The sequence below is a fragment of the Thunnus thynnus genome, chromosome 14 (assembly GCF_963924715.1).
Source record: "Thunnus thynnus chromosome 14, fThuThy2.1, whole genome shotgun sequence".
Taxonomy (NCBI): Eukaryota; Metazoa; Chordata; class Actinopteri; order Scombriformes; family Scombridae; genus Thunnus; species Thunnus thynnus.
In genome coordinates this window covers 15840419-15866130 of record NC_089530.1, presented here as the reverse complement: position 1 = coordinate 15866130, position 25712 = coordinate 15840419, and the positions used below count along the sequence as shown (strand labels likewise).

At 39.6% G+C, this 25712-nt stretch overlaps 1 protein-coding gene across 2 annotated transcripts; it reads right to left on the bottom strand.

Moving 5' to 3' along the window:
* Window positions 1-572: 572 nt before the first annotated feature.
* On the bottom strand, window positions 573-21433 carry myofl (myoferlin like). 2 transcript variants are annotated; one of them, XM_067610187.1, is made up of 55 exons: window positions 21269-21433; window positions 20928-21090; window positions 20082-20137; window positions 19854-19945; window positions 16500-16608; window positions 16190-16286; window positions 15359-15528; window positions 14841-14969; window positions 14378-14440; window positions 14236-14286; window positions 14023-14053; window positions 13823-13938; window positions 13580-13706; window positions 13386-13489; window positions 13211-13279; window positions 13077-13120; window positions 12906-12988; window positions 12746-12784; window positions 12391-12515; window positions 12149-12262; window positions 11674-11851; window positions 11201-11325; window positions 10974-11083; window positions 10572-10764; window positions 10287-10442; window positions 9998-10129; window positions 9722-9885; window positions 9196-9310; window positions 8394-8496; window positions 8138-8277; window positions 7876-8040; window positions 7505-7592; window positions 7189-7266; window positions 6836-7017; window positions 6525-6683; window positions 6327-6428; window positions 5943-6104; window positions 5670-5835; window positions 5504-5574; window positions 5394-5408; window positions 5210-5308; window positions 4639-4767; window positions 3662-3817; window positions 3433-3524; window positions 3169-3339; window positions 2883-3031; window positions 2609-2748; window positions 2390-2478; window positions 2217-2312; window positions 1974-2115; window positions 1769-1868; window positions 1430-1623; window positions 1242-1351; window positions 1004-1151; window positions 573-883 (listed from the first exon to the last, which is right to left on the bottom strand). In XM_067610187.1, the coding sequence occupies exons 1-55, from the start codon at window positions 21320-21322 to the stop codon at window positions 845-847; spliced, it is 6294 nt and encodes a 2097-aa protein (XP_067466288.1). In that variant the 5' UTR covers window positions 21323-21433; the 3' UTR covers window positions 573-844. The 2 variants fall into 2 exon arrangements, with proteins under 2 accessions (XP_067466288.1, XP_067466289.1); XM_067610188.1 differs by having other exon boundaries at window positions 12746-12781.
* Window positions 21434-25712: the final 4279 nt, after the last annotated feature.

Sequence of the window (25712 nt, the reverse complement as noted above, 5' to 3'; positions counted from 1 at the left end):
TTAAAATGACATCTGTTCCTTCTCCCTTATTAAAAATTTCAGAATTTAAAAATATGCAAAAAATACTTAATCTCAAAAGTTTTCCTGCTGGACACAAGATGTCATCTACTTCTACTTCGCTGTAAAGTCAATTCTGTGTTTGTGCACTGGAGGCTTCAAGTTTCCACATCACAGTTGTTGAATATTGGAACAGAATATTGAAAATCCATTTTTATGGATTTTCAATGAGCACAGAAACTTTCCACTTTCGGCAGATGAATGTGAAACAGCCTTCTAATTTCAAACTCTGCACATACATCTTTCTGCACAGTGAAGCTCAAACATTCAACTGAAGGAACAAGAGGCAAAGTACATTTTTGATTGAAGGGGGGCCTTAAATTATTATATGATTTTCTATATACATGTACAAGTATAAGTGTAGTTAACCACAAACTTCACAAAGCACGTACATGTTTAGGCAACTAAAATGGACATAAAAAGTACTTTTTTGTTTTGATACTGCTAACTAAATGTTGGTGAAACATTTTTTTCTGTCAATAGCTTACCAAACATTAGCACAGAATTCACACATACAAAATATAACAACAAATTTTATTAAAATATGAGATTCTTGACATTTTTCTAAATTTGAACATATGAGAAAGTTTTTGCTATACAAGAGATACAAGTAATACTGGTAGTGCAGAAATTAAAAACAGCTCTGATAACGTGATAGGAAAATGCTGAGTGTCAGTCTGCTATAGCATCAGTAGGGAAAGTTATTGCATATTTCTGAGTAACAGTAACAGTAAATAGGACTGTGGGTTCTGCAGCAGGAGGACAGACAGCTTCTCTGCAATGCTCCTTAGGAGAAAGGCTTCACAATCTTCATTGAGATGTAGTTCTGTGGATACAGAATGGACATTAAAATTCACTCAGACTATAATAAACTGAGAAAAACTGTTTGTGTGATTAAAAAATGTAGTTTTTCAAGCAAGAAATCAAGAAAACTGAGTGATCTTACAGGTAGAGAGTAGAGCAGGATCCCAAGGAACAAGAGGACCAGCAGAAGAATAATCACCCCGATGAAAATCCATTTGAATCTGCGCCAAACTATGAACTTCATGGTCTTGCAAGGGTTTGTAAACCAGAAGAATGATGTGTCAGGACGGCTGTTGAATGGAGACATACAGACATTTTCACACAATGTAAATTCATGAAAAACAATTCACAACTGTGTTTTAAGGAGCCAGATTTTTTACTTTGGTGGCTCCAGTCTGGGATTCATGTTGGGCTCATCTCTGCCTTTCCCAGCTGGTCTCTCTTCCATCTCCTTCTCCTCCACTATTTCCAGGGTCATCTCTACTTTCCCCTGTGAAATATTGAAACACAGTCATAAACAGTGACTAGGAAAATATAACTAGGATCTGTGCTGTGGACATTAACATACACCAAGCACGTGTTTCCCATCCTGCTCGATTGCACATGGCCACCAGCCTCGTACAGACTTCTGGGAGAAGAGGGAGTTGGGCTGTGGTTTCTTGGAGGAGACTGAGCCTGCCATTCCTGGCAACATCTTCAGGTTGCACTTTTCTGGGGTCTTAGCAGGAGGGATCAGATTGAGAAGGTCCAGCTCAACTGAGCCTGTCACAGAGATATGGATAGAAAATGAGTATTTGACTCTGCACAATGTAGATACAATGCACATTGTTATAGTTCTCAGTCTTTCAAGGCTTTCCCTTTGCATGCTCGTGGCATTAATTGGGGGATAACAACAATGCTGTTTCACCTAAGTAGTCATCCAGCGAGAATTTGTCATTGTCCCATATCTGGACGATCAACTTGGGAGGAATCCGAAATTCAGTTTTGTCCAGATTCCAAAAGTGTTCCTATAAACAGACAGAAAGTTTGCAATCATACTATCACAACAAAAATTATATGGTTATAAACAACAATCACTCAATGTTTTGTTCCTGCTCCATGATTTCACTCACTTTCCTTGAGACAACACACAGCTGTTCTGCAGGCAAGTAGTCAAACCCAAAGATGAACCTCCAGTTGAAATTTCCATCACCGTCCAGGGACCTGTAATGAACATCAGTTTTCTGCTTGTCCTCCTCCATACCTGGCATCCACCTAAGATACATGGTACAAATAAGTAAAAATGCATATTTAAGTAAAACATACAGTATAGTGGTACAGTTTAATAATGAAAGTAAACGCAAAAGTAACTGCACCCTTTGACATAGATGTCACTCATGTTTTCTCCAGTGATGCTTGTTTCGTCCAAAATGACATCAGTTGTGTTCCAAACAATGGCTCGCAAGAAGTACCTGTTTCAAAGATATCATTATATTTCATCCTTCAATCGTTGCATTAAAATCTTATTATTTTGTCAAGCGTTTCTTACTTCTTGGCTTTGCGTGGGGTGATAACACATGGAGGCCCTGGCATACCAAAATTCTTGGGGAAGATGTCCACCCACATTTGAATTCGTCCCTGCATTTGCAGAAAAAAGGATGCCTCATTTAAACAAAACTATCATACAGTGACATTCATATATTTATTTTACAGAGCTCTATATGTGTGTCTCTGCTACAAGACGAAGTTTTAGTGCTGTTGTTTTAACCTGGGACAAGTTGGGTTGGTGGGAGCTGTGCAGGGTTCTGGTCTCAACATGCTCTGGTACCAAGCCCTGGTTTCTGAGGACATGCAGAGCCAGTCTCTCTCTGGGTGGGCCCAAGTGTGAGTGGATCACAGTGTTTGCCTCTGCAAGTGGCACAGCAGACCACAAAAGATAATGATGAAAGGACATTATATCACTTTATGTTAATATCAACGACACAGCAAATGTGATAATAGAAGTAATAAATTGACTAATAATAAGTAGTAACAAGCAGTACCAAAATCTTGCAAGTTGTATTGTTTTCCTGAGAAAGACAGTGAGCTGCCGTCTCCTTCTATGCGTGGAGGAGGGATACCTCTCACCCTGGCCATATTCTGGAGGATTTGAGAGGGCATCAGCTGGTCTCTCCATTGATTAATCCCTGAGCTGCAAGAAAATGGCACCAATAGAACCTTGTACATCTCATTTGACTTTAATCACAGAAGACAGGTAAGGTAGGATGTGTCAGCTGTACTGTAGATGTGGTATTTGTAGTCATACTTCACAAAAGAGCACATACTCACACGCAGTACGTTTGCGGCAGTCCGCAGCAGGACCTGAAACGGGACAGAAGTCTGTTCTCCAAATCGATGATTGTCTCACCGACTTTTTCATCTCTGCTCAGTAAGTCATAGTCATACACAGAAATCTTCAGATCCTTGTCTTGAGGCAGGAAGCAGGACAGCTCAAACATCCTGGACAAAATTGGAGGACATCATATTATGTATTTGTTGCTCCTTCAAAAAATTTAAAAAAAGTTCTGAGAGCAGGACATATCAGTGTCTCACCTCCCAAACTCTGGATGGAGAGTGTTTGGTTTGTAGTTATCTCTGTCATCCACTGTTTTCCTTCCCAACGTAATCTTAATGTATGGGTCACACTGAAACAAGAATGCAAAAAAATGTTATCTTAGCTACAGTGGCTTCAAGCGTCTTTTTCACTAAACATATAGTATATATTAATACAAATCTAGGGCATAGTTGTGATTCAAATCTTTAAGCTTAATATAAAACTCACCATGCCATTTGTATCCTTAGGCTGCAGGTCAATACAGCGCACCACATAAAGTCTGACCAGACACTCCTGAGGTCCGCTCTCAGGAAGCTCTCTGAACTGGCGGGGTGGAGCTGGCACCCCTGGGTCATCAGGCAGTGGGTAAATCTTGAACGAGCCCTGTATACCACCAAAGAGGACAGCACCATAACTTATATAACACCTCATCTTTTTTGGGGGGGTAGAATGATTTCAGGCTTTAAGCTTTTACACTCTCACAGGAACTTATCCATGTTCCTTTCAAGGTAAAAATAGATTGTAGAGTCGGAGATGATAAATGGGCAACTTTAACCACCACCTAAGGAATAACCTGTCAAAATGAAAGAAGCTGCTGGACTGTCCAATACATAAATAAGCACTGGATCATTTTATTCTAGACATAAATATGTTATTCTACTAATTTTCCCATGCCTCCTTAAAGTATGCATCCTAAATATCAATTTACTGATATTGTGCCTCCATATCCACATTAAAATGCAACATCATTAACCATTCAAAATGTCTTTAATGTACCAATGACACAATTTAAGACTTGTAAAGACAATCATAAAACATATACAGTATTTATAAGGAGTAAAACCTAAAAAAACCAAAATATAATGATAAAACAGCCACAGTTGATCATGGCTTTATTCCTATCCCCAAGAATACAACTTAGCTTGGCAGCAACAATTTTGCTGCCTTTGATTACTTTAAATAAGCAATCTGCAGGCTATATACATTATGTCAATATCTCAAGGGTTACAGCAAATTCTGTACCATTTCACAGCTGCCAAAACTATTCATTGACTTTAACTAAAATTCTTAAATTATCCACCAGGGGGCAGACGAAGGCTAGGAAAAATAGCTGTGCAATAGCAGAAGCAGTTATTGCTCACATTACAACAGTTCAGGTACACTGGGAGGCTGTGTGATACTTTCTCAGTGTTTGGCCTCTTTACCTTGAACTCTCCCACCACCGAGGGATCATCTTCCTCATCTTCAGTCTTTCCTCGCTGGAGTTTGAAAGTGCTGCAGAAATCAGTGAGACCCTGGAATTGCTCAACCTCTTCTAGTTCACTGTTAAATACCTGAAAACCACACAACATAGTAAAACAGATACACATGACACATATAAAGTCACGAAGCCACATGACATATTTCAGTTTCCTCTACAACCAGGTCACAGATCAAAAAACACAAATTACGTCTATTGCACCATTGCACTATCTGCTGCACAAGGCACAGTCAAACTTCATTGTGAGATTTGAATCTAACTGTACTTCTGCCTCATATTTTCAAATAACCCCCACATTTGTCTTACTGCTCATGTCAGTATCTGAGGAAAAAAATATTGTTTTGGATATATACAACAGTTCTATCTACAAAACAGACTAAAACTGGGAATATCTGGTCAAAACCCTGTCTGACACAGCTCACTGGCTGTATCTTGTAAACACAAGCACAGATTGAATCACTTCTTCTTGGAAGGAACTTCTTGTTTTTTCACAATGTCTGATGACATGTTCTAACCTGTAATGTGTCATATCCCTTTTTCAGGTAAGGCCCACACTTCTCCTGCTGTCCAACAGAGGCATAGAACTTACTCCACCAGTCTACTGCCTCCTCTTCCTACATGATGGAAAGTAACAGTAAAGTTATTATTTTTAGAGATGCTATTTATCAGTAGCGTATCTGTGAAAAGAGAAAATCTCACCTTTTCAGCTCGAGCCTGCAAAGTGGGAAGCAAACAAAGAATACTTATCAATAAAAAGAAGCAGACGGGATATATTGTCTCCCTACTTTTGTGAGTGCATTATTATTTACCTCAGTTGTCACGATTGGTCTCCCCTCAATGTCTATGACAACATCTCCCTGTGCAGCTGCTATCATTGCCACTATAAAGTTAATGAAAATAGGATATCATAAATCTCTACTGTGCTGTACGTAGCTGTGTGTGTATGTGTGTGAGTCCATGCATGTATGTGCGTACCTCTAGCAGACATGCAGACTTCACTGTTAATGCGATACGGGTCACAACGGAACTCCTCCAGGCAGTCAATGGTGCACTGACCTACTACAGGTTTCCTACCGAAAGGTCGGTGGTCGATTACCTTCAGGACGATGGGAGGGGTGTACATCTCCTCTTTGGGAAGAAGCTAGGAAAAAAGTTTAGAAAAGGCCACGCAAAAAATATTTAAAATTGGCAAATGAAGCACTGTGTATGAATATTTGGAGTAGGACTAGGAGGTTTGAGGGTTAATACCACTTTGAGTTGCAGCACAGATCCCGGAAAGTTGGGGTTCTTTTTGAAGTTCTTGATGACAGCGGTTTGAACAATCTCACCACCACATTCCACTATCAAACTGGGAGAGGAAACTGTGGCCAATTGGTAGGTCTTCATGTTCCTCAAGCCCCAAGTCAAGACCTGAGATCAAATAAAAACACATAAACACACAAAAACCAGACTGGGCAGATTGCAAGACTAACATGGTGATAGGAAATGAGTGAAAGGGAGGAAGGGAGTTACACATGAGAAATGCAACCACAACAGAAATCTTAGGGTTGGGCTGGTCTTGCCTGATCATGTATTGTGTGTGAAGGTAATTTATAGCGGCTGTCAGACAAGCTAGATGGTTTGATGCTGTACCTCAATCGCAGTGAGCTGCACTACAGGCCTGATTCCCTGGGGAACCATGTAGAGATTCTCCCCCCGCCGAGGAGGGACCAGGGGCAGATCTCCCTCATTCACCTGGAGGGCAAAGCACAGCATCATCTCTAGTTCAGCATCTATAGTTTCACAAAGTTAAATTGCAGTACAATTTACTTTCTTTAATGTCTTCTTTACCTTGTCCTTCAGTAGAAGCTCAGCAGCCAGCAGTACTTCTCCAGCATTGCGTCCCTTTTTGGTGACTGGGAACCACAGCAGCCTTGGGCTGACAGCCACACTGGGGTTCAGTTTCACTACTGGGGGGCATGTACAGCGACCCATGGGCTCATCTTTACCCTAGTGAATAAAATACAGCAGCACACAAAGACTTCAATATCTACCATGAACTTCAGTTGTATTTATAGGGTATAATTATGTATGTCTCTGTTTGATCTGATTAATAGATATATAATTTGATAGAAATATATCAGTTTAAGTCTATTACGCACCACTTGATCGCTGTCATACAGCTCCAAAACTACATCAGGTGGGTTGCGGGCAATGGTTTGCGGGTCTCCATAGATTTCAATGTCCTCAAAGATTAGAGTCTGATCCCACGTGGGGTTCAGAGTGGCCCTTATGACTTCCGTGGTCTTACTCAGATGCAGGAAGGACACGTGGGCATAAGGATCTGGAGACGACCAAGATATTATTGTGATTGAAATGTGAGACAGGATGTGTGAATTTTGGTGATTTTTACTTGCAAAGTTGTACATCACCAGTTGATTTCATTTATTCCTCTTGATCAGGGTTTTATTTTCTCTGGTTATTCCCAGACGCAGGTTCTCTGCTTTATTTTTACCTGAGAAGCTGTCTTTGTCCATGGCACAGAGATTCCTCCCCTGATACACGTACACTCTCAGATGGTAAATGTAAGACCCTGAAGGGATGGATCATGTTTATCAGCATTTGGAAATTCATCACCACTTAGAACAATGTAATCTCACAGAACCCACTGATCACAATCCCACTGATTAGGCATGTGCACAAATTTATTCTGATTTTACTGACTTCTTGATTCAATGTTATCTTTCATTAGGACTTGTCAGGAAGTAGTGATAAAAGAACCACCAAGGCTTTAATCAGCATCAGTGACCTTATCTAACCCAAATACTTACGGTTAAAGTGGCAGGAAACAGTGGGTGTGTTGGCACCAAATCGCTTGGCCGTATCTGCTTTACTGGCTTTCTCGTCCACATCAACCCCCTGTTGACATAACATAGGGTGAGGTGCTTAAAGGGGTGCTTCACAGCAAACATCTGAGAAAAACTGAAGAAAATTTGAAGAAAAGAATGCAGAACTAAAATAAACTTCCTGAGTTATTTGCCAAGACCTGACAGGAACAGGCACATGCAGGAGAATAATGAGAGGATATGACTCAGATGGCATGAAGTAACTCCTGTTTCCATGGCAACTGCCTCATGGGGGGACATTTAGTAATACACCATTTATTTAGCAAAAGTACTCAGGGAATTTAAGTCAGACTCACTAATGCCCCCTCCAGTTTGAAGATGGCTGAGGCCCCGATGCAGTCTGATGGAACCATCTTTCTTCTCCAGCGGCGGCGGCGGAATGTGTCAGAGGTGCGTTCCTTCCTGTGGAACTTCCAGCCAATCAGGGAAGAGTATTCCCAGCCTTCCCCTGGTTCTCGCCTCTGTGGAAGAGATGAAGACAAGACAAAAGTGTGAAACTGCACTCCCAACATCTTTCAAATCAACATCTACTCAAATTCTCATCTATTTCTTCCTCACCTCAACAGGAGCCACTTTATCAGATATCTTCTTCCTCGGTCTTATGAGCCTCTTCCTGCGATGGATATGGTACATCTTCTCTGCTGCAACCCAGGATTTGGGTTTATCATCCGGAGGAATGGTAACCCCATATTCCCAACCTAGTGCAAAAAGACACATTGACCTGGTTAGAATTGCAGTATTTCAACCATGAAAACACCTTTAATAAAAGATTTTTATCACATATTTTTTTGTATCAATAAAGTGTTCATGTTACCTTTCTCATCTACAGCTCTGTTGCTGTCAAAACTCCAGTCATCCTCCCAGGCCCATCCAGATGGACACTCAAAGGCCCCTGGGCTCTGAGTCTTTTCTCCATTCTACACCACAAAGACACTCTCATTAATTTTGGTGATATACAGTATATCTGTATATTTGTAGCATTTGTTGCTTAAAAATTCTTTATTTTGTTTGTTTCCATGTTGATAAATACTAACATACACAATATTGATCGCCATTTAATTGTTTAAATATACCCATAAATATATACTAATGCAGATTACAGCTTCACCAATGCAAAGAGTTTCGTACTTTTCATATTATTATTAATAATTATAATCCTTAAAGCTGCATTAACTCTTTTTTGGGTTCTGATGAAGTCCAATACTCACTCTCCTTTGTTTTACTCTCCACCAACTCCTGAGGGTAATATCTAGCTCTTTCGCTACTAAATGCTCCGCAATGCTCATCAATTAATTGCTAACGTTGTCTGCTTGCCATTTGGTGCTGGGCAGGTTGCGGACAGTGAATTTATTAGAGCTTTTTATCTGAAAACAGCTGCCTGAAGTGTCCGTACAGAGACCAATGAGACTGAATCAAATCAGTAAATGCAACTACAAAGCAACTCACCTGTCCTAACTACATAATAGCACAGGAGAAATGGATAACATTGAAAGCTAACATGAAGAGACAGGCTTTTGTCCTGTTATCTTCACCCACATTTTTCACATATTGTCCAAAAAGGTGAATGTGTGTGAGTGTGTGTGTGTGTATGTATGTTTGAGAACAGTATGTTGTACCACGTCTGTGTAGGGCTCTGCAGCAGGCTTCCACTCCCCACCAGGGAAACGTGTTTCGTTCTGAAAGACTTCATCTGTGAACTCTGTATGGCCCGCATCTGCTTCTGTCAACAGGCTGTGGAAAACACCACCATAACATAAAGGTTGATGGGAGACTTTGTGACTCAGAAAGTAGCTATGCACGATACGATAAACAGAGAGGAACAGCTCAGGAAGAGCTAAAATTATTTACATGAACCTTGGTGGGAGAATGTAAGCAATGCAGAAGTAAGGGGCACTTAGGGAAGGAGATCTCCTTATGCCAAAATGCTGATGGATGCCAAAATTCCTTTTCATTTCCTGCAATTGTATTTGTGATATGACTTGTCATAGTGGCTGGTAGAAGAAGTGATTGATGACTACTTCCAATTAAGATGGTTAAAGCTGAACTATAAACAGCCCTGTTCAACTGCACAGTGATAACAGGATGTTTATCCTTGAAACCATAAAAGCCATGAATCACAGTAAACCATGCGTGTAAACATACCATCGCTCAGGGTCCACAAACCAGTCGTCATCCCATTCCCATCCACGCGGTGGCAGAAAGCGTTCTTGTTTGAGTTTCACTTTTCCAGTCACATTGGAGAACTTATGGCGCCCAACCAGGCCAGTGGTTCCCCACTTCCCAAACACCTGGGCCTGGTTCTCGTACTGTAGAGAGAAAGCAAAGAGTGAGACTGAGAAGAAAGAAATGTTACAGAAACCACAATCAAAAAATTCATATGTATTCTAAGAAAGCTAATGTCTTTTCAAGCTACTGTACCATTTCAGCATATACACTGAAGTTTCCCTCTGAGAAGCTGTTGAACTTCTTCTCATGGGCAGAGAGACCGAGCCACATGTTGACCCGCAGCTGAACAGGGATCCTCACACCTTTGTTTTTGTCCATTGGGTACTGACAAAGAAAAATTCATGAGAGAGTAAGACTCTTTCTGAAATTTAATAATGAAATACATGATTAAAAATCGGGTTTGTAAGACCTGCTGAACAATGGCAATAATAAACAAATGTCTGTTGCCTTGAATGTCTTATTGTTTCGACTAGTCTTATACCTGCATGAAGATGGTCTGAGTCTGTCCGCAGTGTTTGCCACATGCTTGTTCACTGAAGGTGGAGTACAGAATCTGGTTTGCTGGGACTCGGGCAAAAGCCACACGCTTCTCTCCTCTCAGCATCCAGATGATCACATCTGGCATGCTGTTCTGAGGCTGATGGAGACACAACATTTCATAGTGAAGTCATATCTTTTTATAGCCATATCATATTTTTGCAACTTGGGCTCCATACAGTAAAAAGAAGAGCTGCATGCAACCATTGCATAGTTTCTTTTTGCTGACCTCCACTGCCAACTGTTTGATTTTGTCCAACCAGTCTTCAATGTCACCAACAGTAGCTTTGACATCTGTGGCCTCTTCCTTCATGCGACTGGCCGTCTGTCTGAGACTATCCAGAGCAGCAGCACGCAAGTTTTTTATTTGGAGATCAAGTGCAGTCACGTTGGTCTGGCCCTCCAGCGCTGGAAGCTGTAAACTGTCAAAACACTGTTACTGAAAGTAACGTTGAATGGGAACAACACAAGGTCAAACAATAACAGAATTCTACCCGACAGCCACCTACAAATGTATTTGACCTAACAGGAATAACCTCACTTCAGTTTTCAAATGATAGTTTACATTATAGCATAACATACTACATATAATTCCAAGGTCCAGTGAGGGATCTGTGTGGTTCTATCTTACCTGTTAAGATCCTCAATCATGTGGTTGATAAGTTTGAGCCAAATCTCTGCCAAACGTGTCTCAGGCACCTTGGCTACGATGGCTGTTTTTAAAGAGGTGAGGTGGGACTCCTACAACAAATTACAAAGACAGATGAAAGGAAATTATTGAGCTCTGCACTACCTGCAAAGACATGTGCAATGTTTAGGCAGGCATTGTGCCAATGTGCTAGTGTGACTTATTCTCACCAGTCTCTCAGTGATGCAGAGGAGAATGTTGACAAAGTCCAGACGGTAGCTGATATCCTCCCAGTATGAAGTTAGAATAACTACAGGCTTCGTGTCAGCCCAGGGCAGGTAATAGTAGTGATTACCTGTAGGATACAAAATAAATATACTCAGTCATTTTAAAGACAAGTTGTGGAACTGACCACATACTAAGAGTTGCTGTCCATGTGGTTCTTGACCTCAAAGAACTGGGGTGTCACAGAGTTTTAACAGTACATTGACTGATTTATAGTTATATAAGTATTTATAGTTTGATTATTGTAATCAAAATAGATTTAGGTTAGAAATATATATGTATAATTCATTTGGAGCTCCCACCATGATCTTTACAGTAAGTCAGACAACAAAAATGTGCCTAAAAAAATTGAGAAACCTTCGACTATAACATGTAATAAGCATGAAATGAAGACTTTGTTATGTTGTTAGTTTCGTACCATCAAACACAGCAAAACTGTACTGGGTGGTGGACGCCAGGGGCTTGCAGGTGGAGTCCAGCTTGTTACCATAGTTACCAATGCTAACCTCGAACTGGATTGGCTCGCCTGGCTCTTGGAGCATGCATGCACTGTGGAACACAGCGCAGAGAGAGTACTTCCTCCTCCGCTGGTATTTCTGTACTCAATTACAAAAGGATGTGGCAGTGTTAGAGGTCAAGGCAGTAAAATCTTTTCCTTTCTCACTTTCAGTTAAAAGTATCTTCTCTGACCAGCTCAGACCAGCTATTCTGATAGAGACTGAGCTCATCTTCTCAAGTACAAGGTACAAGACAAACACTGTAATAACATTGTCAAGGAAAAGTTTCATTGAGCAATATGTCAACTTTCAAAATTCCAAACCCTTTATCGCAAAAATTAAAAAAGAAGTCAAAATAATGACAAGTATACAAGGTCTATTTGGTGCAGTGCATACCTGTGTCACCAGGATGTCATCACTGGAAATGTCTTCTACGGTATTGTCAACCTTCCCATCCAGCTGAGTCGACAGCTCAACAAGGACCCTCCCCCTGTAGGCGACCCCTTCACCCTGCAATATATCAAAGTGCAACAATACCATGTACACATGAAAACAAAATATGATGTGAACAACACAAATATTAACATAGCAAGCCACAATTGCTGAACCCTCCATACTGAGCTTATAGGTTAGGTTACCTTGCCAAAGTTGAGATCCTCGTATGGGTCAGGGAGGCCAGTAAATTCTCTTGGGCTGCCATACAGGTTGACGTAGCATGGCCCAAACGCTGGGAGAAAACCAACCTCAGACGGTACAGTGCTCACTGTAACACACAGACACTCTCTTTAAATCCCATCAGCACATTCTCAAGGCTAAAATAATAAGATGGGAGTGTAGACACATAAACAAAAGCAGAGGGGTTATTTGAGGTTACATGGTAAAATAAATATAAATATCTACTATGTAGCTTGTAATGATAGTCCATAGTCCAATCTGTTTTTGATGTAAAACATTAAAACTGTGATTATATACAGATCATAATTTCTTACGTACATTCAGATAGCATGTTGCCATTTTCAGCCCGTGTGTCTGCTTCAAATGAAAAAAAAAACAGATATATTAGATGTTGTTGTTGTAGATGTAGATGTTGTAACATCCAAATTTAAAAAACTGAGTGACAACAATCAAAACATCACTACAGCAACATCATTACCTTCAATCTCTCCCCCAGAGGAGGACAGTTTGCTCAGATCTAAAAAAGTCGTTCCTATGGCATCATCCTTGGTTAGACGATCCCTGCCAAAGAGTAAAATGGCATGTCAACTATTGGTTGTGATATAATTGTCACTTGTGCAGCTGTGTATGAATGAATTTTAGTTCTTACCAGTCATACATAGTCAACTTGATGCGTTCACACATGGAAGGGAACTACAGAGGCAGACGGAGGTGTGTGTCACTGTAATTAGTGCTGAAGGTTAAAGTGTTTTTGAAATTTGAATCAAGCTCATAAGATTGTACCTTGACTTGGAGGTTGATGACTTGATTCCACTCTGGATTAGCATTCTTCTCAATGATTTTAGTGCACACCTAAAACAAACAAACAAAAAAAGATTCATAAAATTTCACATTGACAATATTCATAAATCAAGAACAAACAAAAACCTTTTTTTCCCTTTACTTAATCATGAAATACCTTTTTCCCAGCAAAGCTGACTTCCAAATATGGATCCACCAAGTTTTTCCTATCTCCATCCCCTCCAAAGACTTGTTTCACTGTCTGAACAAAGGCATCATCCACTGCAACAGAAGGTACTTTGTAAGTAGAGATATCTCAGGGGGTGGGGGGCGGGGCACTGGAAGCTTTGCAGGAATTTATTTGTCACTTACTTTGTGGCATATCCTCTGCACGGTAGACTTTGAGGCTGAGTGTGGCCCATCGCATTGTGACACCAGCTGGCACCAAAAGGTTGCTCTCTATGTCGTCCTGCTCCTCACTTATCTCTCTCCTTTCAGTCTGTATCCAGGAGAGGAGAGGGAAGGGGAGGAGATCATGCACTTATTCAATACTGATCTTTACTCAGATCTATTTGAGAATTTTCGGATTTTGATTGTAAGTAAAGGCACTCGTACCGGTGGGTCATCCCCAGTCCCCACAACAAATATGCTGACTTTAAGGTAACCTCGGGCCCCTGAGCTGGAGTCATCAGGATCACTCAGGAGGAGCCACTTCCTCATTATGGCATGACCTGGACACAGTATAGTATTTAACACATTCAGACATCTACATACAGTATATATATATATATAGTATGTATTTTACATATACTGACCAGGTTCATCATAGATGTAGCCAACATCCAGCTGGATAAGCAACAGAAAAATGTAAAGTTATTACAACAAATCTGAAATCTGTCAGCCTACTGGTGATAAAAGTTACAATTCTGCAAAGCCCCAACTAGTGAGTGATACATTTTCTATGGGTCAAAAATAAAAAAATACATGTAGCAGAGATAAATACTTAAAAAACACTTGAATGGCCATACCTTGAACTCTCCCATTAGACTGTCAGCTCTGAGGGAGAAGGAGTCATAAACCTGTCAAGAAAAAGAAAGTAGTTAAGTTTCAACAGATGCAGAAAGTACACAATGTCCTTTTATTCTTGCAAAAAAATGCATCAATACGCACCTTAAGACTAATGCTCTCATCAAACAGCTCTGAGGGGAGCATGTTAACGTTGTAGAAAAACATCTGAGGGACAGAAAGAAGTCATAAATGAAGGAGCATTTCTCTTGTCACTGTATGAATAAGACACAAATTGTTATCAGTGATTGTGACAAACATTACAGGACTTACAATTTAATAGCTGATATTTTTATGCTTTGGCAAAAACTGAGACAAAGAAAAATGCATAGGAGAAGAATTAGATACGGGAGAAAGCTGAAGATGCTGCCTTCAAGCTCCAAGCTGTCATATCACCAATGCCGATAAAGAGAGGAATACCTCAGCAGGTTATTAAAACTGGTGGAGATTAAGCAGCAAAGAAAGAAGACAAGAGGATGTTAAAAATAGACAAAGAAGGTAAAAGTAACACATTTTTAAAAAGGAATGTCTAAAAAACTGGTATTTTTTGTGGTGATGGACTCATTACCTCGTCAAAGAAGGGGTTATTTCCTCTTCTGATTCTAGTCCTGTGGGTCTGTCCACAAACATTCACCTTCACCACTGGTTTGACGTTGTTGCCAGGCAGTTGTCGACCCTCGATAACTCGAACACGAATCTGAACATTGCAAGCGACAGTGAGGCAGCTGAACAAACAGTGAGGCAGTTTATCTGGATCGTTTATGAAAAGACACCATTGATTAATTAAACATGACAAATATCAGCTTACAGCAGATACATTTCTGGGCCTTTCACAGGAACATGAACAAGTTCCCAAAGAAAATCATATGTGTGACATTGTTTGCTCTGATGCAAGACCAAGAGGATGTTCACATGTTTGCAATGACAGATAAATGTTATAATTCTCTTTATAATGGCTGGCCCAGTCATCAATGTATATTTACACTGGTGAAGCCTGCTGTCATTCATAATTAGCAATAAGAATTTAACCCTAAATTAATCATTTGTCATTACCCAGGAATAGAGTAATCAAAACTCAGACAATACCTGGAAGTCCTGGGGTTTATTGGCCAGAGCTCTATGCCTCTTACGACTGAGACGGATTGGCTTGTGGCTAGGTTTCCCAGGCTGGTTTGGTGAGATGGCAGCTCCTGGACTTCCACCCTGACCCCCTCTGTCCACTTCTGTCTCCCCCTCCTCCCTCTCCTCATTGCCTCCTGTGGCAGCACAATCACAATAATTACATTCTTTAAATAATTATTCCAAATACACATGGTGCTGTTTTCCAGGCTTGATTTATTACCATCATAAACAGATAGCAAATGTCATAACATTTCAGACACGTTTTTCTTTACACAAAATGTGATTGAAACCTAAAATAATCAAAGAACCTTCTTTGTTTCTATTAGGAGAATACCCCGAAACCAATAATATTAAAACAGTTAGCAGCAGTCAATAAGTGTATTGCACTCAGTTGGGAAGACAGTAATCCTCCAACTGTATCAGTGCTTTGTTGTTGTTATGCAGTGTTCTATATTGAAAAGTTATGTATGATCTAAGGAAAACCCCCAGTGAATTTTGTAAAGTTTGGGGTCCCCTGTCAGATTTCATGGAAAAACGTAATCCAGTTGCTGACAGGGCACATGGGAAAAATGGTATTAAACTACTTTGTTTTGGTGTGTGTTTTTTTTTTTATTTGATTGATATTCATCTTTGTGTCTTTTTTATCATTGTGGAACTTATATATGGATTATTGTAAAGGGAAGTGGTTTTCATTTAGTTTTGTTCTTTTGAGAGGGAATTTTAAAAATTCCAACATTACCATCTGTTCTCATTATTTTATCATCATGTGTCTTAACTGAATGGTTGCCTACTTACCAGCATCCATCAGAGACATGTCTCCATCAGGTTGATTATTTAAGTTTGGAGTGCTGCTGGCAGGTGGCTCATACCCAATGAGCAAATCAATGGTTGCCTGAAAAAAGCGCATTTTCTCTATTAGCATTATCAGCTCCAATGTATATGTTTAATACCAAATGATATGTCATGGGATTCAAATTCAGTTACTTGTTGTCTTTACAGATTCCACTGATTCAAAGTTGAAGCTGATATTCAAAAAATAACAGTACAAATAATGTAAAGTGCATGCAAACTGTCTAGAATCATGTTATAAATTTAAGGTATTCACCCCAACGGCCTGTTGTTTTTCATTAATCAAGGGCACATTCTTGGATGGGAGGGACCTCACGTTACCACTGGCCAAGTCTCTAAGAGAGATCTTTGCTGAGCCTATGAACCTGAAAAGAAATTGCAGAATTATTTATTTAGTGAAAATTCATTTGAGTCTGTATTCAGACGTATGTCAACAACGAAATCTTTGCAGCTGGGGAGAAACCACACCTTTGTTTGAAAGGGAAGCAAAGCTGAATAACCCTAGCAACTTCTGTATAAGGAAGATGCTTTGCCGCAAATTTATGCTATGACAACATTAGGGGATTGTACACAGTGTTTTATGACTGTATGCTGATGGTTTCCACTTCCCAATTTCACTTCTTCTCTTTCGCTACCAAACAGATGATTAATAAATGATTAATAACCATCACGGACCAACCCTAGATTGCAAAACATAAGAGGTTTTCTAAAATAATTTCAAATCGTTTAAGTCCATCACAATCTGGATTCACTGATCAATTGCGATTACAGACCATAACAGAAGCACCACCATGTTTGACAGATAAAGTGCTATGCTTTAGTTGGTATGAGCTGTTCCTCTTTCCATAATTTTGATAGAGGTTGGTTTTTGTTTCATTTGTGAACTCTACTAGTTTCTAGGTTTCTGTACTGCAACCTGCTGTCCTGTTTTTGCCGAGAAAACATGTATGCCCACATCCTGGAGAGCATTTAAGACTTGCTGTGCTGTCATAAAGGGTTGTTCAGGAAACATTTAGTAGCCAAGAGTCCAATTACTTTTGAACCCTGAAACTTTGGGCACTATCTGTTAAAAGAGCTATATCTCCCACATAGTTCTTTCAATATTGATGTAAACCTACTCAAATTAAACCCGAGGCTTGGCACTTCAATGTAGTATCCATTTTTTTATTTCAAATTGAATGTGCTGAAGCACAGAGCCTGAAAAACAAAAGATGTGTAGCTGTTCAAATACTCACTGTCTGGACTGTATATCTAAAAAAAAAGCTCTCCCTTTGACAAACATCCATTTTGCCTGGCTAATTCTTGCAAAAGAGCCATTTGGGAGCCTCAGTAGTGTCTTTCCAGAGAATAAATGGTATACTTTGCTCAGTGACAAGCTGGTTACATAGGCAAGCCCTTAAGATGATGAAAAAGTGCATGAGAAAAACTGAATGATGGAAACAATTAACATGCACCACAGGCATGTGCTGGGCGTTCTGTGCCCAGTTTAAGGGTGGACAAATTTAAAGGCAAAGGGAAGTCTTAAGTAAGCACACGAGAAGAGGGATAAAGATTCATGATTCTGCTGCTCAGACTCTCTTTTTCTTCTTTCTTGTTCTCAACAGTTGTGTCATTTTTTATCATTACACAGAGCTTTAAAAACTGTGCTTGGAAAGCAGGGTCAGCAGTAGAGCATCAGACTGAGAGCAAATCTAGTATGGCAATTTACTGTTCCTGCCGTTGCAGAGGCCACATGCAGTGATTGGTTTATACATATTAAAATTTGTATATACAACTCTCCTCATACTAGCGAACAAAACGTTGAACCCTAGTTTCAAGTATTTAGAGCTGCGCCATTGAATATAAATAACTATAAAAATAATTTTCTTCTACTACTTTCCACTACAGTTAAACAAAGCAACTTAACCCATAAGAACCCATGGTGACACAGGTGTCACCAACCCTTTCAATGTCCTTTATCCTTGATTTTAACTCATGAAGTCCCTAAGTGATATCTACTGAACATCCGGGTGCAGTCATGTGACAATGTGTGAATCTGTGTACCCATGACATCACTTCCAAAATGGCAGTGTGCCTGGTCAGCAAATGTGATAGAACTAGCTAATTTTAAAAAGCTTGTTTTTTGTTATTAAAGGTAGGTTTCAACCCATTTAACAATTCTGATGCTTTAATAAGATGTCCTGTATTACATTTAACCTGTTCTGACCACATTTCTTGAACAAATTGATATAAAACAAGTTAGGGAAATATCGTTATGACATATATGTTACATTACAGATCTTTGACACTGAAGGTAGAATTTTAAAAAAAAATCAGAAATGTGTTCCTTGTGGTCCATTTGGTCTGTTTTATATTCCCCATAATTTTCCTTTAAGGAGAAATGGGTCGGGGTTCTTATGGGTTAAGGGGTAAAAAAAAAAATTGCCAGACAAACTGAGCAGTCAACACTGACTGGCTGGGGATGGCTTATCTTGATGGTACCACAGATTAGACGGGGGGCTTTCTGAGTCACATTCCTTTTTATAGATTTTCCTAAATCATAGATACGGTGTTTAGTGCATTCCCAATTGAGCGCATTTCCCCATAGAATCAGCTGTGTGTAAAGTTCATTTTGCAAAGCATACAGGCTGAGCTAGTCATCACAGATGACAAGCCAGCGCAAGCTCTGTTGCTCACTCCCCACCACATGTGTGTCAGGCAGTAATCATGGAAAAAAAATATCCAAGTGCATTCGTGGCTTCATGGCTGAGGCAGACAACCCTCCACCCCAACCCCCACCTCTTAAGCCTGCTCCAAAATAATTTATAATGTACACAATCATTCACTAGAGTGACTCAGTGGAATTGTTGTTACTTGAATCTACCAACTTGTCTGCACGGCAGAAAGACAAAATGCCTCAGACTCACAGTGTTAATTAAAAAAATGCACATATGTGCCAAACAAACAGTTACACAAGAGAAATTTATGTTGAGTATAACAGTCTGACTCTATCTTAAAGGGAAGGTTTAAAGAACTGACTATTCTTTCCTTTTAAGGCAACATTCCCAGTAAGAGCTAAAGAGCTATTGTGTGGAAAACAAAGCCCCTTCTTTACTAAAACTGCAAGTCTTAACACGGTGGCACTGCATCATGTGGTTATACAGCTCTGTAAAGTTAGAACATGATATTCTGCTCCTTAGGAAAACATCATAATAACTATTTTCAACCATACTGTTGGAATAAATAGCACAGCAGTTGTAATATCGGCAGTCAAGGTACGAATACTAAAAAGCGAGACAGATTATAATCACGTCTGCATTCTCAAAAGGTAAACCTTTAAGGAGGGCTGAGGTTTCCCTTTCAGTCATTACCTGCACTACCTGGCATAACATGGGTGTTTGGTGTTTTGGGAGGGGGGGTTTCCTCCTGCCTCTGAGTGGTTTTCACTCAGAGGCAGGAAGATGTTTAAATAAGCAGTAATTTGTCATGCTTTGTGTTAGTCTGAGCGTCATGTATTCATTCAGTCCAAGAGGCAAAAATGCCTGCAGCACTCCTGCAGGCATTTTTGCACTCCTGGTTTGGGACAACGCAAGTTTGAATTATGTTTTAACATGTTGTAAAGTTCACATACTTGTGTTTGCCGATTGTTTCATAGTCTTTCACCACCACATCGATGAATGAGGACGCATCCAAGGTAGAACCTTTCAGGTCAAATTCAAGCACCTGTAATTACAAAAAAGAGAGACTGTTACAAACAATTTTAACCCTGGTAATAGCAGCTCTCAGGAGAGTTATCATCTCCCAGTTAACAAGTTCACATACTGTAACTCTCACATATTACTGTCAATTTGCCACTTACTTCATTCCATACAGGGTTTAATTCACTGTCAATTGCTTTGGTTTTCTTCTTTTCACCTGTAAGAACAATCAATCACTACATTTATTGGCAAAAATTCAAATATACAAAAAAGAGAGATCTGGTGTTACAATATTATGTCAACAGTCATGGAGAAACACTGTGGACACAAACAAGTTTCCAATCTGCTTCTTCCATGAAATTAATGACAGAAATAACATTTTACAGTACTGTATGCTGGGAAATCTAGTTTTGTATGAAAATGAAGAATAAGACAATAGTGGCCAAAACAGCTTCTGTTCTCTGGAGACAGAGGGATATTCCTGGCCTTATAAGGATATTCATTTTCTATGTGAGTCACTGCCAAAATATGCAAACTTACTTAAGTCAGTGGTTCAAAGTGGGTTCACACAGGGGTCCAAGAGGGGGTTGCAGGGCATCCCCAGCAAAAAGTGGGATCATTTATTTTCACTATAATTTCATCCATAAGTAACACAATGACATAATGTTTAATTATTTTGGCCATAGGTTTCATGCACTTTCTGTAACATCTAACAGCAAAAATCTTATCAGATGGGGGACCCTGGGACAAAATCTTATCAAATGGGGATCCATGGTTTCGTGGAAAACGTGTCAGTTTAGGGATCCTTGACGTGAAAAAGTTTGAGAACCACTGACTTAAGTAATAAATCCATAAACTGCTTCTACATTACATTGGAAAAATAAGTAATGTAAGTAAATATTTATAAAGACAGGAAATATTACACTTTTATGGACAGCTTGATAAAAGCTCTCTGAGAAAACAGTTACCCGAGCACACACCTATAATTAAAGCAGTCAATGACTCACCTTTGAAGATAATAGTAGTTATTGGATCAGGGTTTCCAAGTTTCTTTTTGGGGATCCCACTAGCGGACTCAACAACGACCCGCAGCATCTTTATGATGTCCAAATTTACTCGAAGTGGACCATATTCCGCAGAGAGAAAGAGACGCAGCCCTGGCAGAGGGAACTGAAACGAACAGATGTGAGGAGGAGAGAGGGTTGGATACCGGAGGGCAGTCATGCATGAGTCATGAAGAGGCATGAAACGTACCACCCAGCCCGGGTCAACTGGTGTCATGGGTACACCAAGTTACCTGTACAGGACAGCCTACTGTTCTCATTACCTTTTATAATATGTTTCATACCTTTAGTTCATTTTGTTTCTCATCACTGTGCAGTACTGTGGGTTGATTCACCATCCAGGCAAATCGGCGGGTGTTTGTCCTCTGGTCTTTTCTTGTGCTGCAGCGCCCCCCAGTGGAGCAGATTCATATTAGTCGAAAACATGCAAATCTACAGTAAACTTTCTGAGTTTTTTTTATATTCAAGCACACCTATATACCTTATAAGGTATAAACGACCGTGTCAGCAATACTGCCTTTTGCATCTTGCACCATTAAAACCCTAGATAACATAACATCACAGGTGAAGTAAAGAAAAAAATAATAATGGTGCCAATTCAATTCTACAGATTTACATTAACAGCCCAACCACATTCAAATTGAAAATGCAGTGCAGTTTATTGTGTCTTAGTACACCGACTTAAGGCAAGAATCAGACAAAAGAGCCGCACACTCTAGAATAGCTCCCAGTAATTCTAACTGAGCAACACTTCAATCTACCAGAGACCTTCGTCCATTCATTTTCTTCTGTCTGATTCTTGCCTTTAATGTGATTTTTGAATTTCAATTGGTTTCAGCACAGTCTTACTGGCCTGGGATCAGCAGGATATACAACAATGACGATGAGAAAAAAATCATAGCATGCAAAAATATTTTTGATGCTTTTATTGTTAATGAGTTCCTAATATGTCTAAATTTAACCATGTTATATTTCATTTTTTATTCATCTTTTTAACACGGCTATCAAAAGTCAAGTTGAAATTCAAAGTCATACCTAAATATTTAATCTTTCTCTTTTTCTATGTTATGTGTCCCCATTAAAGACATATCCTGTTTCAGAGATTTCTCTATTTACTTAGTACTTCGAGCCCTCTATATTAACATTGATTAGTCATTAATGCCTTTTTGGATCGTTTTAAGCATAGATTACTTTTATTATCATTTTCCTCTCTAAAGGTTATATTGAATATATGCACATTATGAAGGTTATCTCTTTATTATGTTTTGTGACAACTGTTTTTGCATTTATGAGCATCTCTATTTATTAATCTAGATTGTATTGCCCTCTATATACTGTCTTTCTGGTCATGGGCATTAAGTTTTGTATATAATGCCCTTTGGCTCATAACACCAGTCATTGTTTTCACTGATTGCTGAGATCACACCTTCATTTGAAGAGGCTGCATCAGGGTGGTTCATTCGCAGATGGATCCTATTATACAATTATGTATTCTCTTCCTTGATTGGTGTTTGAACCTCGCTTGTTTATATATATTGTCATTTCTTCTGTTTTTTTATTACACTGATAATGGCCTCTGGCTGAAACGCCTCCATTTCTGTCCACAATAAATAATAAGAAGATTGTGAAGTGTCAGTGTTTTGTTTGTTTCATCCTTGCCACAACCGTGCACCTGATACTCTTCAAGATTTGGAGCTTTTTACTTGTGTGTGCTCTGGAGCCATCCCCCTGGCACGTCTGTCTGCCTCTGTAATGTGCCTCTCATTCTTTTATTCAGTCCCCTGAGGCCTTGGAGAGGCCCTTGGAGAAGAACAAGCAGTGGCTGGAATATGACCAGCAGAGAGAGGACTGTGTGAGGGCACCGCTGGAAAGAATATTATGGCTGAAGAAGCAGCTGAACAAAGCCAATCAGGCCCACTCACAGCTGCACAATAAAGACCATTCGGATGGTGAGCCAGAGGGGCAGTGGGCACTCACCACTGGGGCATCAAAGGGCAACAGACTGCAACAACAAGGTTTTTAAGATTTCTAGATTCCTCTTGAGTAGGCTGCTATGAAAGAGAGTCTGTGGCATTGCACTGAATTGTCAAAATCCTGTGTTTTAATACTGCATAGTGCATGTGTAAGGCTGTATGTAACATATTTGTGTATAGATCCAAAGAAATGGAGAGGCAGGTGGAGGAGTTCAAGCAGCAGCTGCAGACTCATTATCATTGCTCTGAGGATGAAGAGCAACAGCTGAGGGACGATTTATCTTTTATTACTCCAATGTACTGTACTTTTCCACTTGCCACAGATCTGGAGACCCACACATGGCAGAGGGTTACTTCCTCCATGTGAACTAGAGGAACAAGCACAATCACCGGTTGGCATGTGCTGATGTTCTGCACAAAAGGGATGTGTCAGCTACCGCCATAATTACACTGACAGAGCTGTATGAGAAAGGTCATTCTCCCTCGTCTGTACTGGACACAATGAAGTACAACCTGCAGGAAGAAGAAGAAGAGAACTATCTCTATGCAGCAGCAGACCGCTCCATCTGTCCAGACCTCCAGTTCTGCTACAGGTGAGTTTATCAAAGGTGGTATCTACACTTGAAAAAATCCAAAACATTACAAAATATATTGTCAAAAGGTGTTGTCCCTGTGTGAAAATTTGAGAATGTGCACTTTCTTTGTACATATGCATTGACGTCCATATGTATTCAGACACTGACACAATTTTTGTTATTTTGGCTCTATACTCCAGCATTTGAAGATATTTGTAGATATATCAGGGAAACTTAACTGTGATAACTGTAGCCATTTGTATAGACAGACTGACAGTTTCAGAGGATCAAAAGTGATTGGACAAGTTCATATAAACCAAATACAACTGTCACACCCAGTACTTGGTTATATATTTTTTTAATTTGATGACTACCTGACTAATTTTTAATTAATCTAATCTAATTCTGGATTCTTTGAGCCTTTCTTATTGACCAGTATTGTTTTGCAGGAGGCTATGAATTTTTCTACAATTATTAGCTACCTTGATTCTGCAAACTGTCCTTCCCTTGCAATATGTGCTGTGGCTGACAAGCATCTGTGCTACTAACATTAGGCTACAGCTGTTAATATTAAATTCATGGAAGTAAAAATGGTTTGTCTTTGTGCCCATAAGATAAGCTAAGGTAAGCCTACAGGGTCAAGTAACACAGGAGGAGATTAGAATGTCCCTTTTATTTTCATCAATGCCCACAATGCTCTCTTTCAGATTTCATTAAACTCTTTACCCTATGCACCCATCCACTATGGGAGGGGCCACTCTTCACCCTGAAGGGACGTGACTGAAGATGGATCAAATTAATCTTTTCGACTTATGTTGCACGTTCTATGGCAGGCAGAGTGGACATATATTTACTTGACATAGTGTCTTTGGGTCATTTATAAACTAATTTAGTATAGTTTTGTACTATTTTACATTAAAGTCCAGATGAAACAGCATTTCCAGAGTATCTTACTTCTGTATCATGCTGTATTTCTGAGTGAAACAGGATAGAGTGGTGGGACATCACATTGGGAGGAATTTGATTTGAACATTGAAAAGTGGGCATGTCCTAATGAATCTTAGCTCTGTGCCACTAAAAGTTGGAGATTGATTGATGGGTGGATGTCACGTTTGGTTATTGGTTGAAATGGGTTGGTTCAAGCCTACGTAAGCACACATCATATTTTGTTTTACAGGGAGAAAACATGATTGGATTTTGATAAAAGAATACAAAGAATTTATTTTTTTTGTATTTTTTTGGCATATATTGTTGAATAGGTGCACAATATGGCAAGACAAAGTTCCCGGGTTTTAAGCCTGTTTTGAATGTTGATAAGTAGTAGCAGCCCTTGAGTTTACATTTGAATCATACTTTGTAATTTTGAATGTAAACATGCAGGAAAAAAGAAGGAGAAACTGAACTATTTACCTTTGATCTACCTTTGTTCTAAAGATCAAGATCAGATAAATAGAATTGAACCCTAAAGCTTCATCAAAGAAATGATACCGTTGGTATTTGTGATGTCACACTGCAGGTCAGGTCACTACTGTGAGAAAGGAAAAACATCAAGAGATAACAAAGGCAAACCAGTGATACATAGAACACAGCAGAGCTTACTGAAAGGAAAAAGGAATTCCAAGATACCAGCATTGAGACATTTGAAAAAGACACTAAGTCCGTCTGCATTAAGTTGGACAGATCGATTTCAATTGTGAAAAACCAAATGACTACCACAGAACAGGTCCACAACATGGACCACATTAAGCTTCATGAAGAGGTTCAGAGGCTCAAAGAAGAGTTGCATAAAGAGACAGCCTACAGAATCCAACTTTGCCAAGAGTTGGATGAAAAAAATGCCAAGTTGGCATATGAAAAAGGCCTCACAGACATGTACATGAGGAGAGAGGAAGAAACATGGAAAGAGTTACACTCTCTTTACCAAGAACTGGAGGAGATCAAAGTTGCATATGATAAGGAATGTCAAAGGCATGAACGTGACCTGCATCTGATCCAAAAATTGAGTGCTAAACAGAAAACCCTCCATCAAAATGAATTGTATAAAGAGATGGCCTATAGAATCCAACTTTGCCAAGAGTTGCATGAAACAAATACACAGCTGTCATACCAAAAAGATCTCATGGACATGTACATGAACATGTACATGAACAGCGAAAAAGAAACACAGAATGAGTTACACT